General features: G+C 41.2%; 1 protein-coding gene across 1 annotated transcript in view; it reads left to right on the forward strand.

Moving 5' to 3' along the window:
* The window catches only part of MC2R (melanocortin 2 receptor), a 23,319-nt gene extending 12,145 nt beyond the window's left edge, over nt 1-11,174 (forward strand). The window contains exon 2 of the mRNA XM_019545409.1: nt 8,736-11,174. Within this exon, the coding sequence (XP_019400954.1) occupies nt 8,888-9,844 (957 nt within the window). The 5' untranslated portion in view covers nt 8,736-8,887 and the 3' untranslated portion in view covers nt 9,845-11,174. The remainder of the gene's footprint in view (nt 1-8,735) is intronic.
* Nucleotides 11,175-17,927: the final 6,753 nt, after the last annotated feature.

A 17,927-nucleotide genomic window follows, 5' to 3' on the forward strand; every position in this document is an offset into this window, starting at 1 on the left:
GTATGATCAGAGGTCAGGAAAACAGACCTTATGATGAGAGGCTGAGAGCCATGGGACTCTTCAGCCTGGAAAAACGCAGGCTCAGGGGTGATCTGGTGGCCACCTATCAGCTTATCGGGGTTGCTCATCAGGATCTGGGGGAACGTTTGTTCACCAGAGCGCCCCAAGGGATGACAAGATTGAATGGTCACAAACTCCACTGTGACTAGGCTGGACATAAGAAAGAACTTCTTCACTGTCCAAGCCCCCAAGGTTTGGAATAGACAGCCACCTGAGGTCGTTCAAGCACCCACTTTGAATGCCTTAAAACACATTTGGATGCTTATCTTGCTGGGATCCTATGATCCCTGCTGACTTCCTGCCCCTGGGGCAGGGGGCTGTACTCGATGATCCTTCGGGGTCCCTTCCAGCCCAAATGTCTATGAAATCTATGAGATCTATGGAACTAGGATTGTTTAGTCTAGAGAAGAGAAGACTAAGAAGGCAACAGTCTTAAGTTGCAGCAGGGATATTTTAGGTTAGCTATTAGGAAGAATTTTCTCACTAGGAGGGTAGGAATACGCTGGAACAGGTTACCCAGAGAGGTTGCAGAACCTCTATCCTTGGAGGTTTTTAAGACCCAGCTAGACAAAGCTTTGGTTGGGATGATCTAGTTGGGGGTGGTCCTGCTTTGAGCAGGGGGTTGGACTAGATGACCTCCTGATGTCCCTTCCAACCCTAATTTTCTATGATTCATACCTATGTGTGGTGAAATTATTTAACCTTTCCTTGATCACTTCTGTTGAGCTCCCTTGATTACTGTCATTTTCACTGAAATGTCGAGAGCTCTGTGCACTGTTCTAGTGTAGCCTTTATAGCATCATATGAAGGGAAACTGCCCCAGATAGCTATGACTTTGCATCTTCTAGAAGAAACTGTACAGTTCCCTGAAGCTATTGGCAATGCTGTCCATCTTCTATTCAAGTTAAATGAAGGAAAAATTAAGTGCCCCTGTGTCTAATGGCAGCTGAAATAATGTAAAACCTCTACTCCAGAATTAAACTGCATGAAAGCCTAAACAGTAGCTAATTTATGCAGTCCACAGAGCTATTTAATGAGTCTGATGACAAATTCAGGGGCAGGGGATTGATTTGGTTGCAGCTTGGACCTGTAAGCAAAAGAAATAGTCTTCTGTTGTTTGATTCATCATGTGTTTAGGGAACCAAGATTTCATGTTTGTTTTTTGTAAATATTCAGGATTGCATCCAAGGAGTACCTGACCCCTTCATAGAAACATCAGCTCAGAAAGAAAATTTCTAAATTTGTCAGTCAGTGTGTCCTCCTAATGAAGGAAAAAAGGGCTTGGGATTTGGATTAATCACTTGGATCAGAAAAGGTTATGTGTCATAATCAATAATATTGTAATTCCTCCTACAAGCTTTTTGCTTACAGTGTCAGAAAAAATACAACAGCAAGCAATAATTTGATTTTAATAATATTCCGCATGGTTCCTGAATTGTAGAAACAGTACATTTGCATTCCTTCCTTCAATAACAGCTAGCTAGAAAAGATGTTCACAAGAACTGTGCTCCCGCAAAGGTAATCATCAGTGGGAATTCTTCAGTTGTTTCTTGTGCCACTTAAAGGCAATTTGGCCAGGCTCAGTAAATGTCAGATTATCAAAAACAGAATCTATGTGGTACTGCAAACGCTGATGCTGGAGGATTTTTAAAGAGTTTAATGACTGTAACCTGTGCAGCTAAAGATGTTTTGCATACATGCTGAAGCTCTTTATCAAGGATTCAGCCTTACGACAACTCTCCCTGGGGAACTTAATCACTCAGCTGGAAGTTGATTGCCTGTGCTCTGGGTCAGACACTGGTCAGTCCCACAAAGGGGGTATGAGCACATTAGGGTGGCTCTCAGGCTAACTTAGCCTGTATTGGGGAGCTATAAAAGTTTCCAATAACCCCTAAATGAAAAAGGCACAGGAGCAGCAATGAATTCCACCTTTACATACTTCATACAGCTGCAACTGCTTACACAAAGTACCAGTCATAAGAGAATCAGCCTTCTACTTTTCACCACCATTTCCATGTGCCTGGTGGGCCAGTACAGTCCTGAACCACAGAGTAGACAAGGCTTTACATCTGTCAGTGAACATGGGCAGGTCAGTATTGAAAACCCTCTGCTCAGAGCCAGAAAGTAAACAGAGTCCCTAGTGCAAATGCAGTGTATGCTGACAGATGGCGTTTTCTGGTGCTGTAGTAACACCTCCCTAAACACTGTTTGTAGATATGTTCACCATTTTCTAAACCATGTTAACTGACTTGCATCACACAGTTTGAATCAAATTATCAATTTGAATTAAGGGCTAATAGATAATGAAGGGGGGTTTCCCCTTTTTCACAGACCAGTATCCCATGGGCGTGGGCAGGGATAGGAGCTTAGACAGATTACTCATACTGAGTGCATTTACATGAGACGCGTTAATGTGCATTAGCCTAAGTTAATGTGCATTACGGGCATGTTTCTACACATGTGCACCCTTAATGCATATTAACTTAGGCTAATCGTGCCTAAATTTGACACCTGCAACTGCAGGTATCAAATTTAGGCATGATTAGTTAATGCACATTAATACATGTGAAAACACAACCAGGCACTAACTTTAGTGCCGGGTCTGCCCTTTAGTGCAGGGACTGGGGTGCTGGGCTCCTGCCCTGGGCCTACCACAGCCCCCCACTCTGGCTTGAAGACCCAAAATTGTGCAAATATATTTCCTCTTGTATATAGTTTTCACCTTGTATATAATTTGCTACTTGTAAGCAGTTTTTTATTGTTGCTGGGGGGAGGGTAGTGGAGGGGCTCTGTTGCTTGTGGGATGATGGGGTTCTGTTTGGGGAGTGGAGAGGGATGGGGATGTTGTGAAAGCAATAACGTTTTTTGTTTCACCAGTGTGCATGTCCTGAGAGTGGTGCTGAGGATGAGCAGAGGGTAAGTGGGGTGTGGGTGGTGGGGCAAGTGGGCTGCAGCATGGAATGCAGGAGGAGGGAGTTGGGCAAGGCCTCCTGTAGCTAGTGCCCTGGTCCCTGCTGGTGGGTGTGTGGATGTCCTGGGGCCTGGGCAGGGGAGTGCCTGCTGGGACCAGGAGAACCAGCACCATGGCCAGCAGGAGTGTAGGGTGCTGGTCATCACTGGCAGGGGCTGGGCTGGAGCAGCAGAGCACTGGGTCTCTCTGGCAGGGGCAGGAGCAGCTCTGGCATGGGGAGGAAAGTTGGACAAGGAGGGAGATGCTGTGTGCTGCCCCAGTGCTGGGCATGTGCCTCCTGGCCAGGGAAGAAGCTGACCAGGGATCAGCATTTCCCAAATGGCTGCCAGTGCCAAGTTTCTGCATGTGTAGACACCTGCCAAAAATCACTTAATGTCCATTAGCTTAATGCGCCTTAAATTTAGTTGCACTTAAATGCACCTGTAGGTGTACCCACATTTGACTTTGTGAAGGTGTTACTTTGTGCCTGATAGCCTGTATTGTGTTGCAAAAACCCAATAGAGTTTCCCTTGAGGAGATTGATATTTCCAATGCTTATCTGAGTTCCCAAGAACTGTTTTTCCTAAAAGCAATGCTATATATACATGTTAATTAATACAATTTAAACTGCCTAATTTGGACTGCCCTAGTCTACATTCACTTTCATCCTCATTCAATAAGAATGAGTTAATTCAAACTGGAGCCAATTTTAATTTGGACTACAGATGTCCATGTGTATACAATGCCAGCTGTAGCCTGGATTAAACCTAGAAAAACGTAATGTCTATAAATGGCCTATAAGTCAAACTGCAGATCCTGTCTTTGTCAGTATATTTCTGTCCACAGCAGGCCAGTTGTTCAGCAAAAGTACATTGGCTGAGGGTGGTCATCTTTTTTATCTTCTAGCCCTATAGTGCTCAACCTCTGGCCCATGGATCAGATCTGGTCAGCATCGAATCTTCAAATTCAGATTTGGCCAAATCAAATTGGGGACAGTGATCCAAATCAACTAATCAAATCACTGTCCCCGATTCAGGCCAAATCTGAATTGAATACAACCCATTTTGCACACCCCTACTATTCTTACTACTTGCCTTCAAAGTATGCTTCCCATTAACTAAGTTCTCAAGGGTTTGTTTCATATTGTCAAAACAAATAAGGAAGTTCCATATTAGCTGTTTTTAACTGGCTTGTTTCATAATCAAATGTTATTGTAAATCTAGACAACTGAAAAGGAGGAGAAATGTAACAAGTTATCATTTCTGGAGAATACATTTTTATTACTAAAAGTAACAACTATAACAAAGAAGATGAAAGTTTTTATTTTTCCTCTCCACAGTAAGGCATCTTGAACATAGAAACTCTGCTGTCACCTTGAAAAGTCTGAACTGTGCATGAAGCAGCACTACACAGAACCAGTCAAACACAGCTTGCCAAGCCCCTTCCAACTGGAGTTATTATTCCACTACCAGCTATTGTTAGAAATGGAAAATAAAGTGAAATTCTAGTGAGATTTGAGGATGGAGGTCCTTGTCCTGCCACCATCAAAATCAGTGGGAGTTTTTGCTATTGATTTAAAGGTGAGTAGCTTCAGGACTGAAAGGCTGAGATGAGTAATCTCTTCTATTAACAAAATCTTTGATAGGAAAAATGATTTCTGGATCAAAGAGAAAGCTTGGTGGTATTCTGAATATCAGGGAAACTGCTGTATCTCTAAAATTTAACACTTTATTTTTCAATCCTATGAAACAGTATTTTTTCTAAATTAATTATGATAATGGGGAATAAACAAAGTCTCTTAGCCTAATGTAAATCCATCATCTCTGCATTAGTGGTGAGTGTATTGAAGTCTAAGTGAAGAAGATAGTAATCAATACCCTGACTGCTTTATAGCCAGTTATTTAGAAATTAATTATAATCATGCTCTTTCACTAGCCAGGAATACAAGGGTTTAATATAAAATTCACACGGATAGAAAAGCAAAGAACTGATATACATTTTAAGAAATATTCACTGACTAAAAATCTGCCAGGGATTTGTCATCATTATAGATCAGAGCTGAACTTACCTTTTACCCTGAGATACATGAAAAGAAGATCAGATCAATTTAAAGGGGCATATTTTTTTGGTGCAATGAACTAAAGATCAATTCAATAAAAATTCAGGAGCTTCTGGGACTTCCAAGTGCTTCCAAGGATTTCTGGTGCAATATAATGCACAGAAAATGATATGTAGGTTGACAACAGAGGCCAGTTCTGTAGGAAGAAGGCCCTTCATCATGTTTAAGGGCTGCATCCTCTGAAGTGCTGAAAGCCCCTATTCCTACTAAGGCCAGCTGAATTTGAGACTTCTTGGCACATCATAGGCTCAAGCCCTGGGGCTGAGATGTGCAAAGTTATGGCAGTGTAAATATTCTTTAGGGCATGTCTACACTGTAAGCTTAACTCACCAGGCAGTGCAGCCCTCAAACACTACCACCTCCTAAACTGGAAGCCCTGTAGTCAAATTAACATGCCACTCTAGGCCAGTAGCTTGCTTAGACCTAGCATCTTATTTCTATATGGTCCTACATTGTATTATGTAGACATACCCTAAGTTTAATTAGTCTTCCTGAGTACCAGATCCAACTAGGCCTCTAGCAGCACCATACTGATATAGCTATACTAGAGAAAGCGTGTTTGAGAGTGCCACTGGTAGATGTGATTTTAAAGGTGCTGCATTGCTGTCATGTCTGGAAAAAAACATTGTTTAATAAGAAAAGAATTCTGCAAAGTTTCTAAATCATATATTCAGCAAGAGAAATACATAATCCAATTTACAGTAATTGACCTATTCTCCTCATTAATGCTCTGGATACTAAGGGTATCTCTATACCTAATAATGCAATGCTGTATACCAATACTGAAGTTAGCTCTGACCTAGATAGCTTTGGTACCAGAAGCACTAGAATTATGTGAGCTGTACTCTTTGCCTGGCTGGATTTATGCAGCTATGAAAGCAGGCTTAATTAGCCCAGGCATCAACATGATTATACTGCTTCTGGGACTCGAACTAATTTCACTCTTTCTATATGGCATTACATTGTACTCTGTACAAATAGCCTAGGCTTAATACATTTTCATTGATGCAAGCTTGTATTACTGACATACGTTATCCTCCAAGTCTCTTACAATGAGTATCTACCGCTATCCACTTTGACTTTATTATGAGCTCAGGGAAAATAGGTACAGTGATAGCAATTGAGTATAAGGAAAAATCCTTGAACTAAAAAAAGATTTAAAAGAACAAGATTTAATAAGTGCATTTTACCCACTGCTTAAATCCCACTGAAATGTGATTTTATCTATTTTTATTAAATGAATCACATAGCAAAATAAAATTATTCTAAAATAGAATGCTAGCTTTATAAATCATAAAGCTTATCTGTGTCAGTAGCTCCAAAAGAGTCTCTGGAAAAATCCCATTCAATTTATAGACAAAGCTGAATCTCTCATTCTCAGTACTAGTTCCATCCTTAACCCACCAAAGTCCCATGGCCTGTTTGTATAGAACATGTTCAGTTAGACCAGCCTGCCATTAGGAAATAACCAGGAATGTAAATCTGTGCAGTATAATGTAAGGCATTAATTCCACATTAGTTTTTGCTGCCAAATAAACATGGTCATTCTTCTTTCCTTTAAACCTAAAATGAAGCAAATTGATGAGGTTAGTCCAGTACCTGATGTTCCAAGATTCTTCAAAAACATGAAAATGAATGGGATCCTGCTGGTAATCTCAGCAGAGAACTCACTGACTGAATACTACTGAACTGTAATCAAAATAGTGGACACAGCTGTCTAAATTGAGGCTGCACTATTTTCAAGTGCCAATCAGATGCACCCATTCCTGACACTCATCAGTTAAAGGTAGCTTTGTTTGTTCACCCATAGCGTCAATAAGGCTTTTGCGCTGCCCTCACTGAAACAATAAAGTGCATTGCAGCATTTAACCACCTTCACTCTAAACAAAACATCCAGGTTTTCTAAAGTTAGGCAGTATAAAATTATCAACTGACTGAACACTGTATTAAACATACAGTCTCATTCTCCTGGTAGTTTTAACCATTCACAGGAAAGGACATTGAGAAAAAAGCAATGCATGTTTTTCATAATTGGGGGCTTCAGAATTACCAAAAGACCAGAGTCCTACTGTCTCAAGATTATACCCAAGACAAATTAAGCATTCTATCCGTTTATAGCTTCACAAACAGCAGAATAAACTTTACCTCTGGAAAGATTTCTATTAACTCTCCTGAGAGTTGAACCATAGTCATAATGAAAAAACGTCATCTATATGTTGAAAGAAATACTTCATCATTTACTTAGACTTCAGTAAAGCTTTTGACTCTGTCTCCCATGGGATTCTCTAACAAACTGGAGAGTACTGGACCAGTGTACAGTGAGGTGGGTGGACAACTGGCTCAGAGGCCAGAGTAGTAATTGATGGGATGGCCTCATCCTGGAAGGCAGTCTCCAGTGGGGTCCCCCAGGGATCAGTGCTCGGACCCATGCTATTTAATATTTTCATTATCAATTTGGATGAAGGGGTAGAAAGCACATTGATTAAGTTTGCAGATGATACCAAGCTGTGGCAAAATGCAGGCACACCAGAGGATAGGGAAAAGATCCAGGAGGACCTTGATAGACTGAACTTATGGGCAGCACAAAATCAGATGAGATTTAACAAGGAAAAGTGTCAGGTCCTTCACCTGGGTAGGAAGAACCCTCACCACAAATATACAATGGGTGGTAGCCTACTGGCTGGCAAACTTCTGAAAGAGACCTGGGGGTCACGATCAACTGGAAGAGGAATATGACCCAACAGTGTGATGGAGCTGTCAAAAGGGCCAATAAAAAAAGTCTGGTGTGCATCAGCCACTGCGTGGTTAATAGATCCAGGGAGGTTCTCCTCGCTCTCTTTTCAGCATTGGTGAGGCCTCAGCTGTTCAAGACTAGGCTGGACAGGCACCTTGCCAAGTTTATCTGAGCCCAATACTTCCTGCCCATGGCAGGGGACCTGACCTGATCATACAGGTCCCTTCTGGTTCTTTGATTCTATGATTCTTTTCTAAGTTGTATGTTCAAGGTTTTCCTTTGGATCTGAATCTAAATTAAAGATATATTAGTCAAATAAAAAAAATGATTTATTTGAAAAAATAGTTGCCTGTTAACCTTTAATATGGCTCTGAAAAACATAAACATTTACTAATATTCATATTTTGTACAACTAAATAAGGGATATTTAGTTTCAGTATCAGAAGTACAATTGTAAATATGTTGTTGTACTCCACAATGTTTTCTATTGGCATTTGTCTAATTTGTTTTTAATAGGAATGTTAATCTTATGGAAAGTGGCAGAATTATTGAAAGCAAACATCCTGGCCTGTTAAGATTGCCAGACACTCAGAAACTCAAAGATTAGCTTTGAAAAAGGAGGCCTGTTGGCAAAAGGGAAATACACTTACGTAACTTCTGTGAACTTAGGAAAAGGAATTTGTCTTTTGTTTCCCTTTGAGGTTTGGGCTGGAGACTGGGAGAGTTCTTATTTTATCCAATCAGTTTACCTACTCCTAGTAATGACAAATACCAATTGAATGTGATGGAATGAACAAGTTATAATTCAGATATCTAATTTTGACACACACATGCATTTTTTGTCACTTACTTTTCTGTACCTTTTATTGTAGGTGGTTCAGTACATTTTGGTTAAATCTTACAATTGTTCAAGACAAAACCAAAAAGTCTTCATCACAAAAGAGATTATCTTATTGACAAGTGAATATCACAGGGAAGTCAAGCCTGAGTACTAATAACATATCTTTTTCCACAAGTAGAAGAAATGAGGACTGACAGAGCTTCTGAAATAATAAGACTTTTAGGGCAGACAAGCATTCCATCATCTGAAAATATCAGTGCTTTCTCCTTGAACAAAACAGACTGTACGCAGGTTGTGGTACCAGAAGAAGTCTTTTTCACAATTGCTGCTGTTGGAATACTGGAAAACCTACTTGTCCTTATAGCTGTGATCAGGAATAAGAATCTCCACTTGCCCATGTACTTTTTTATCTGCAGCTTAGCAGTTTCAGATATGCTGGGTAGTCTGTACAAAACTCTGGAAAATATCTTGATCATTTTATGCAAAATGGGGTATTTGAAGCCTCGTGGAGACTTTGAGACCAAGATGGATGATGTAATAGATTCCATGTTCATTCTTTCTTTACTGGGGTCAATTTTCAGCTTGCTAACTATTGCAGCTGACAGATACATAACTATCTTCTACGCATTGCGATACCATAACATCATGACACTGAAGCGTGCATTAATCATCCTGGCAGCAATCTGGACCTTTTGTGCTGGAAGTGGCATTGCCATTGCCATTTTCTCCCATGAAACAGCTGTAGTAATTTCTTTCACTATCCTGTTCCCTTTGATGTTAATTTTTATATTATGCCTCTATATCCACATGTTTCTGCTTGCACGATCACATGCCAAAAAAATTGCTTCACTGCCTACTAGTACAGTCCACCAGAGAACAAACACGAAAGGGGCCATTACATTAACTATTTTCCTTGGTGTTTTTCTTTTCTGTTGGGCACCCTTTGTTCTTCACATCCTTCTTATGCAGTTTTGCCCACACAATCCTTACTGTGCTTGTTACATGTCAATTTTTCAAGTGAATGGCACACTCATCTTGTGCAATGCTGTCATTGATCCTATGGTCTATGCATTCCGAAGTCCAGAATTACGGAGTACATTTAAGAAGATGTTCTGTTGCACCAGGTCAAATTGGAAGTAGTGCATTCTGATTTAAAATAAGGTCTATAAAATTACGCCTACGGTGGAGTGCATAATGTTGATAAGAATAAAATTTGATGTTACAGCCACCAAGGAAGACCCCAATCCTGCTTAGATTTATGCACTTATTTAATTTTATGTATAAATCTAATAATCTAATTGGCTTCAGAAGACCATTCAAACTGCAAAAAATTAGTCAAGTGCATAAGGCTTTGCCAGATCAGTGTTCAAGAAATATCATTTGTTATCATGATCTCTTGCATGACATTTTTTAAAGAAAATTTAGTAATCCAGTCTAAAAGTGAGTGGGCTTTAAGCACCTGATTAATTTCTAAAAGATGCTAAACTAAATTTAATTCTAGTGAACTAATCTGCATCAAAGATATTTGCATGGCAGATGAGTTTAAATTAATAATTTTTTATCTCAGTACTCTCAGGTCAAAAAGAATCATAACATTCTCCCAGTAAAATAAATAGGAAAAATAACTTTAAATATAGATTACATTTTTTTTTCTAACCTGCACATTTTTAATCAGATAACATCCACTAATATTTCAACTAACGATGATTGATACCAGGAGAGGTGTCACATTAGACTTGCCCAGTTCATATGCTCTCCCTTTAAAGCATCTACTATTTGCCAGTATTGAAGACAGAATACTGGGCAAAATGGACCATTGATATAACCTAGTATGGCTCTTTTGTTCTTATGTTCACTGTGAAGCGATACACACAGGCACATGTGACTACATTTTGTTTGACTTGGTCTTCTCTCTCTCTCTCTCTCTCTTTCCCCCTTTAGCTAATTTCAGAAGACACTGACCAGTTGGGTTTAATGTAAAAAATGTCATTTGAAGATCATCCATACTAGAAGACATTTGGATTCTAAGGTGTTTTTAGACAAAGTTATATATAGTTGAAAACAGGGATTTAGTATAAATGTATCTTTTAATTTTTAACTGCAATATCATGTTGCTCTCGAATATTGTTTTGCTAGAGGTAGGTGGTGGCTGTCATCAATCAAAGGTCTGCTAAAATGCACTTCTTTTGTACTAGATAGATTTTGTATACATTTTTTTTAAATAAGCAAAACTACATTTAAGACACCTAGCATATCATCTGTTTCTTCTCCTAATGAAAAACATGCATTAAAGCCCCAAAATGTTAACTGCTCAAGTCAAAGGTGGGCAACCTTGTTGTGAGGAGTGGGATAGTTTATAGACAAATATCATGATGGAACAAATAATGGAGGCACTTGCCAAACTCATAGATGGCCAAGTGGAATTTTAAAAAGAAATAGCACAAAAGATGGAGACTGCAAAAAAAAGATACGAGTAGCTGGAGATTTTAAAGAAGGATCAAAGCAATCTCAAGAGATTTCCAGAAAGTTGTTTGCAACCAGAGAGAAAATCACTATTGGGGAAGCAATAACAAACTTCCTGGGTAAGGTTGAAACTTAACTTCAAATTTCCTAATCTAGAATTAGTAAAAAAGATCTTTGAGGTGACTGGCAACATGTTTACCATGGACCCAAATGTTCTCCAAGATGTTTTGGCCACCTTGGGACACCCTAACAGCAACAACAAATTAATGAGTTAAAATAACAGCTGGAGAGGGAATTCACAGAATTACAGACTGTGGAGGAAGTCCTTGGGCTAATCAGAGAACTTAGATAAAACAGCATATTAACAACAGTTTTCCAGCTTGCAATCTATAGAGGCCGTAAAGGACAAGGTTTAGTTCTCTCAGATCCAATAACCTACTATTTTTAAAAGAAACAATTCCTATCATGGAAATTTGTTTGGTTTACATCAAATTTGTAGCCCAAAGATGAACGGCCGGAGTTCCAGCAGCTAACTTGATTGGTCAAGCTTTCATAAAAATGAAGAAAATAGGACAAGTCACCGAAACTTGGTACTAGTTCTTAATATGCAGCTCAGAGCCAGCCATCTGTCCAAGCTGTTCAAGGCACACAAAAAAGGTAGGCCAAAGAAAAGAGAGAGACCACCTGAATGGGCAGAAATACTTCAGGAATCTTGCTTTTTTGGCACATTCAGCTTCCATAATGGACCTCCAGAATAAATTTGCAATGAATAAATGTGTAGCTGGTCAGCTGGATTTGGACGTACTTATCAAGATCAGAGAAAGAAGGCCAAAGATACTTCAATAGGTTATGGGATTTGTCAGCATTTTTCTTGAAGAATCCCAACAATAAAGGAAGCAGACACTAGTAAAGAAAATGAAATGTGATCACCATGCACTCTGTAAGTACAGATATGTGTCTAATATGCATGATGGAAAATGGGTTTCTAATCTGATTGTTGGATTATTCTGATTCTATTCCAATTATTTTCACTTATTTGAAGAATTGTTAAATGTAGTTTGTAAAACATGGAAGATTGGTCAAAATAAAAAAATGAAAGGATGAAGTTCTTTATAAATGCCATTACTTTGAAAAAATGGCTTTAAAAGAGAATTATAATTATAAATTTTAGGTGAGCCAGAAAAGACAATCATCAGGCCAGAGTCCTTTACCCAGATCAGGAAATAGGAGGACATCAAGCTAAAGGGGCAAGAAAAACCAAGGAACAACACCCAAAGGAAACACGCACAGAATGGAAACCTGTCCAACACTGCTGCTAAACCTAACTCCCACTATGCATGGAATAGACAGGAGCAGCTCTGGAGCCTCTCCTCACCCTACAGAGCAGGTGGAGACAGCAACAGCATTGTGAGGGGAGGGGGAAGGAAAAGGGAAGGGGAGAGGAGGTTCCACCGAACATGAAACAGAAGAGAGGGGAGATTCATACCCAATTTAGGGAATTTAAAAAAATCCCTGTCTTCTGTTCTCATGGTTGCATTGACTGAAAGGGGGTGCATCCATGCCAGTGCACACCACCAGGATCTTCCCTGCTTGGCATTATAAGAAACTTAGCAGAGATGCCTGATAATGAAACGATTACCTCCTGGTCTCTTGCCCAGGCATCTCCATTTCTCATTACCAAGCATCTCCTTTTAAATAAAATACTCTTTAGAAACATCATTTTGAATCAGTCTTGAGGTATAATTGCTCAGACAGCATAAATGCAGACAAAATATGTTCTCCTGGTGTCTCTTCTATAGCTCCTTATGCTTCAAAATAATTAGAGCATGTAACTATCTATCAACATATCACGTATCCATCATTCAGCAGTGCTTTGATATAGCATCTATTGAAATACCACATTTATAGGGAAGATACAATTACAAGTTTCTTACTTGACGAGGGTAATTTGCAGTACAGATCTAAAAAAATAGGAGAGAAATCATTAAAGATAATTTCTTTCTGTGTCCAGTTGAAAGCAACTTTCAAACAGCCTTTTTTATCTCTGACTCCCCCTGGATTATTGATCTAACACCACGTTCACAAGCTAGAACTCCAGCGTACGGCAGATGAACCCCCCTATACCTTTTAAAAGCAGTAATGGTATGTGTATTCATTTTTAAGACCTAGTTTTCTAAGAATCATCCTTGAAGGGAAGTTACACGTACCATTATCAACAGTGTAAATTTCGTAGATTTCATAGATTTCATAGACATTAGGGCTGGAAGGGACCTCAGAAGATCATCGAGTCCAGCCCCCGGCCCAAAGGGCAGGAAGTCAGCTGGGGTCATAGGATCCCAGCAACATAAGCATCCAATTTACTCTTGAAGGTGTTCAGTGTAGGTGCTTGAACCACCTCCAATGTCAGGCTGTTTCAGAACTTGGAGGCTCGGACAGTAAAGAAATTCTTCCTTATGTCCAGCCTGAAACAGTCTGGCAGTAGTTTATAACCATTCGACCTTGTCATCCCTTGGGGTGTTTTGGTGAACAAACATTCCCCCAGATACTGGTGGTCACCCCGATAAACTTATCAGATCACCCCTGAGCCTGTGCATTTCCAGGCTAAAGAGCCCCATGGCTCTCAGCCTGTCTTCAATATGTAGCTCCTCAAAAAATAAACCAACAAATAAGTTCCTAAACTAAATCCAATATCTCCATTAGCTTTCTCTTAACCATTGACCCCAGCTGACTTCCTGCCCTTTGGGCAGGGGGCTGGACTCGATGATCTCCCGAGGTCCCCTTCCAGCCCTAATGTCTATGAAATCTATGAAACTGAATCATTCAGTTTAATCCTAGTTACTGTCACTGTGTGTTAGTATTACTGCCTTAAAAAATCCCAATGATTTCAGCAAAATGTAACAGTAACAATTTGTTCATAATTTAACCAATGGATTTGTAGAGAATGGTTTGGATAGGAATGATTGAACTAGATGACCCCTGAGGTCCCTTCCAGGCCTACTTTTCTATTATTCTATGCCAACAGAAACACTACTGATAACTGGAACCAGTATTCAGGCACTTGGGCAACTTAGAAACACATGTATGCAGCGGTTGTCATCCAGCACTACATCCAGATTGATTGGTGCCCCTCAAGTGATGTGTAGTGTTCTATAGAGGCAAAGTAGGTGTGAACCCAACTTCCTTGACCAGTTAATATGGTTTAATGGATGATATACATCACTGAAGAGGTGTCAAGCAACAAGAGAATGAAAGTGAATCCAGCCCTGAAATTCCTCCAATCAGCCTTTTCCATTTCAAGCAGTATCCTTAATAAAAACTAAAAGAAATCTTTAAATTATAGTACCAGCAGTGACAGCACAATGGTTGGCATACTGAAGTTCCACCATCAAGGCCAAATAATTTTGGTTTTGGCACAGAGGTAGGAGAAGTTGAAAAAGTTGCTCTCCATCCTGTATGTCACCACGCTTGGCAACGGGGCTTCCAGAGATCCCAGGAGCAGGGAGGGCCCCCCTCTCCCTCGAAAAAACCCCACCTGATGGGGAAGCAAAGCCTGGTACAGACAGAAGAGCCGCTTACCTTCTCCACAGTGACCCTAGCCCAAGAAGCTGAGACACATGTGGCATTTCCAGCATGCTTTAAAGCATGCTCTCCCTGAGTGTGGAAGGTCGCATTGCTTGTGATATCATAAAAAGGCATCCAGGGCACTAGCAAGCCCTAGAAAGCAGCGCAGGACCCTGAGCAGCATGGGCTACATTGAGCATCCCTGCAGGCCCAGCAGTGCCCAGACAGGATGCTGGGGGAGCATGCATGAGCCAGCACAAGGGAGAGCAAGGAGCACCTCAACCCCAAACACCAGCAGCAGAAGCCAAGAGTGTGATTGGTGGCACCCACCACAGGAGTAGGCTCACAAAACTCAACTTCAGACACATGAGTCCTAGTCCCTGGGTGGCACTACACCAGATGCCAGGCTATTTTGAGTTTCAGTCTTCTTTTACTTTAAACTTGCATTGCCCACGGAAACAGGGTCAACCTGGGAGGAAGTACCCTGGCACGACCCAAGGGAACCCAGAAGAGAGAGCTGGTATTCACAGACTTTCCCCTTTAAAGGGAATGGTGGGGCAGCTTCAGCTGGTTACTCTGGACTTTGATCTGGGCAGGGGAGACAGTTAAGGATGGAGGGACATTCCAACTCCAGAGAAACCTCCCAACTTTCTTATACCATCAAGCCATGGCAGGAAAGCAGGAGGAAGATTTATGTATAAATAAAGTGGTTAGAATTTTACAGGATTTATCATAACGCAGGTCCTTGCCTGAAAAGCTTGTAATTTAAACATGGCTTTTCATTTGCATTAGTAGGACTATTATGAATTTGAATTCCCTCCCTCCCTCATCTTTCAAGAATAGTAAGTTACTACTTTAAAATATTCATCAGTGATAATTATAAAACTCTTTGTTTCTAAAAACTCTGTCTCTTTAGGCTTAACGCTATTAAAGTCAAGTAAAATACAAAACGCATTAGGAGGAAAAAATAATAATTATCTTTGTTTGAAGTATGCTACTCATTCTTATAAAATACAAATGATAAGGTCTCTACAAGTAAAGTGCATTATTAAACTATTGACAAAGATTTTCATTTTCAACCCTGCACAGCCAAATTACGTTACAGTGTATTGTTTTAGCACAATACATTCCCAACTAATTAGTCATGATCATATGCTTTGGCCTTGCACCCCCTGGGCCTCGATCATCCAGTCCCTCACCGCCCGGCCCTGGTTTGACTCTGGGTAGAACGGTAAGTAGAAACTAGGCCCTCTAGCACCTGAGCGCTTGGTAGCCCTCTGCCTTACTTTTATCCAGGCATCCCAGGCCAATAACAATTAACAAAAAGGAAAAGAGGCTGGAACCAAAAAACGTCTACCACCTCTCAATAATACCCTGATTACTATCCTGGGGCATCTAGTAATAGCGTGCTCTCCCTTCACCGGCTACCCGCTTTGGTGCTACCTATCCCCTACCCTTAGTGTACCCAACGCGTGTCCACCCTCGACGTCCCTCAGAAAAGAAACCTTCCCTCGACGGGCTCTCCTGGGTCCTCCATCCAGGACGTGAGGGTCTTAACTGGCCCCTTGATTGTCTACCTCTTTTCTGAACGACTCACTGGCCCCAGTCTCTGTCGACGAGGTCCCTCCTGTAGGCACTCTTCACGGCTCTAGGGTAATATGCAGCGTGGACACCTTTGTCCTCCTCAGTCCAGCAGCAGCATCTTTACATGGCAACAGCTCCAGACATTTTCCTGCCCTGTAGGCAGTGTTTCCCGGTTCCTCCTCCTCCTCCTTGGTGGGTCCAGGAGATCCTCTCTCTTTGCTCTTCCTCCACCTCTCCTCCTCTTTCATCTTGCTGTCTCCCCTTCTTATACTTCCATGTTGGTTCTCCTCCCCCTTCTCCCCAGCTGCTTTCACTTGAAAAAAACTGCAGCTAACGAGCCACGCGGATCCCGCTGCCGCTTTCAGTCCTGCCACGGTTCCTGCAGCAGGTAGGGTGTTTTTGCTCGTTCTCCCTTTCTTTTCATTTTCCCTGGGGTGTATTGTCCCCCAGAGTCCCTCCTTAACCCTTCAGGTTCCATGTCCTCCCCTTGCCCCGGGACAGGCCTGTATATGTAAAATTGTTTGACATGATAGTTTTTAATAATGCTAGATGATTTATTTAAACATTTATTTTCTTTTTCTTTTTTAAATAGTAGGCTTTTAATAGGTAAAGTGAAAAAAGTCAGTAATATGAAAGAAGTCTTAAGGATAGATCCAATAAAAGACTTATGCATCTGAATGGGACTTAGAATTTAGTAGGACCCAGATGTCTGAGTCCAAAATTGCAATCCTGAAACCGTAGTAAGCAGTCATGAATTATTGAAAGTAGCTAAACTCTGTAAGTGTGCCGTATTTCCCAGGCATCTAATGATCTCCTTATGTCCATAATCGGAAGTACCTCTATCACGACAGGGCTAATTAACACCTAGGCTCAGTCAGAATACAGCTAAACGCTTAATGCAATAGTTGGGCTCAGAGCACATCTACCTGATCAAGCCAGGACATACTTGGGCCTGTCGCAGCTGGGTTATAACACAGCCACAGTGTAGACATTGAGCACTCACCAGAGGCAGAAAGTCCTAGATTCCAGTCCTTGCTCCAAGAACTGTGCGTGCATTTTATATTAAGCAGTCATTGAATAAAATACAATGACAGGGCATTTTACTAGGGAGTGAGATGAGGGGTTTAAACCCCTCAGGCAAAGGAGGGAATTGAACCTTGGTCTCCCACTTCCTAAGCAAATCATCTAACCCACAGGTGTCAAATATATGGCCTGTAGGTCAGATCCAGCCTGTGAAACCCCACCATCTAGTCCCCGGTGATGCCCCAGGATCTGAGCAAACCACATGGGGCATAGAGCATGCCAAACAGCCCACAGACAGGGCCCAGGACACCCACCCTAGCCACTCCAGAACTATGCCACAAAGGCAGATACATGTGGCACAGATCCCAAAGCTGCTGGAATGGGCTGGACATGTGTAATGCAGATCCCATATTGGCCATGCCATAGCAGACTCAAGCGTCAATGTTCTGTGTGGCACAGTCTGGCTACAGCCAGCACCACGTGCAGCATGGTGCCTGCAAGGGCCAGTCTGGGATCCCTGCTTCACACCCCCAGCTGAGCTGTGCTGTACACAGCTCCAATTCCAGCCTCTCTGGGATCTGTGTTGCACACA

The sequence above is a fragment of the Crocodylus porosus genome, unplaced genomic scaffold, assembly GCF_001723895.1.
Source record: "Crocodylus porosus isolate Cpor-Errol unplaced genomic scaffold, CroPor_comp1, whole genome shotgun sequence".
NCBI lineage: Eukaryota > Metazoa > Chordata > Crocodylia > Crocodylidae > Crocodylus > Crocodylus porosus.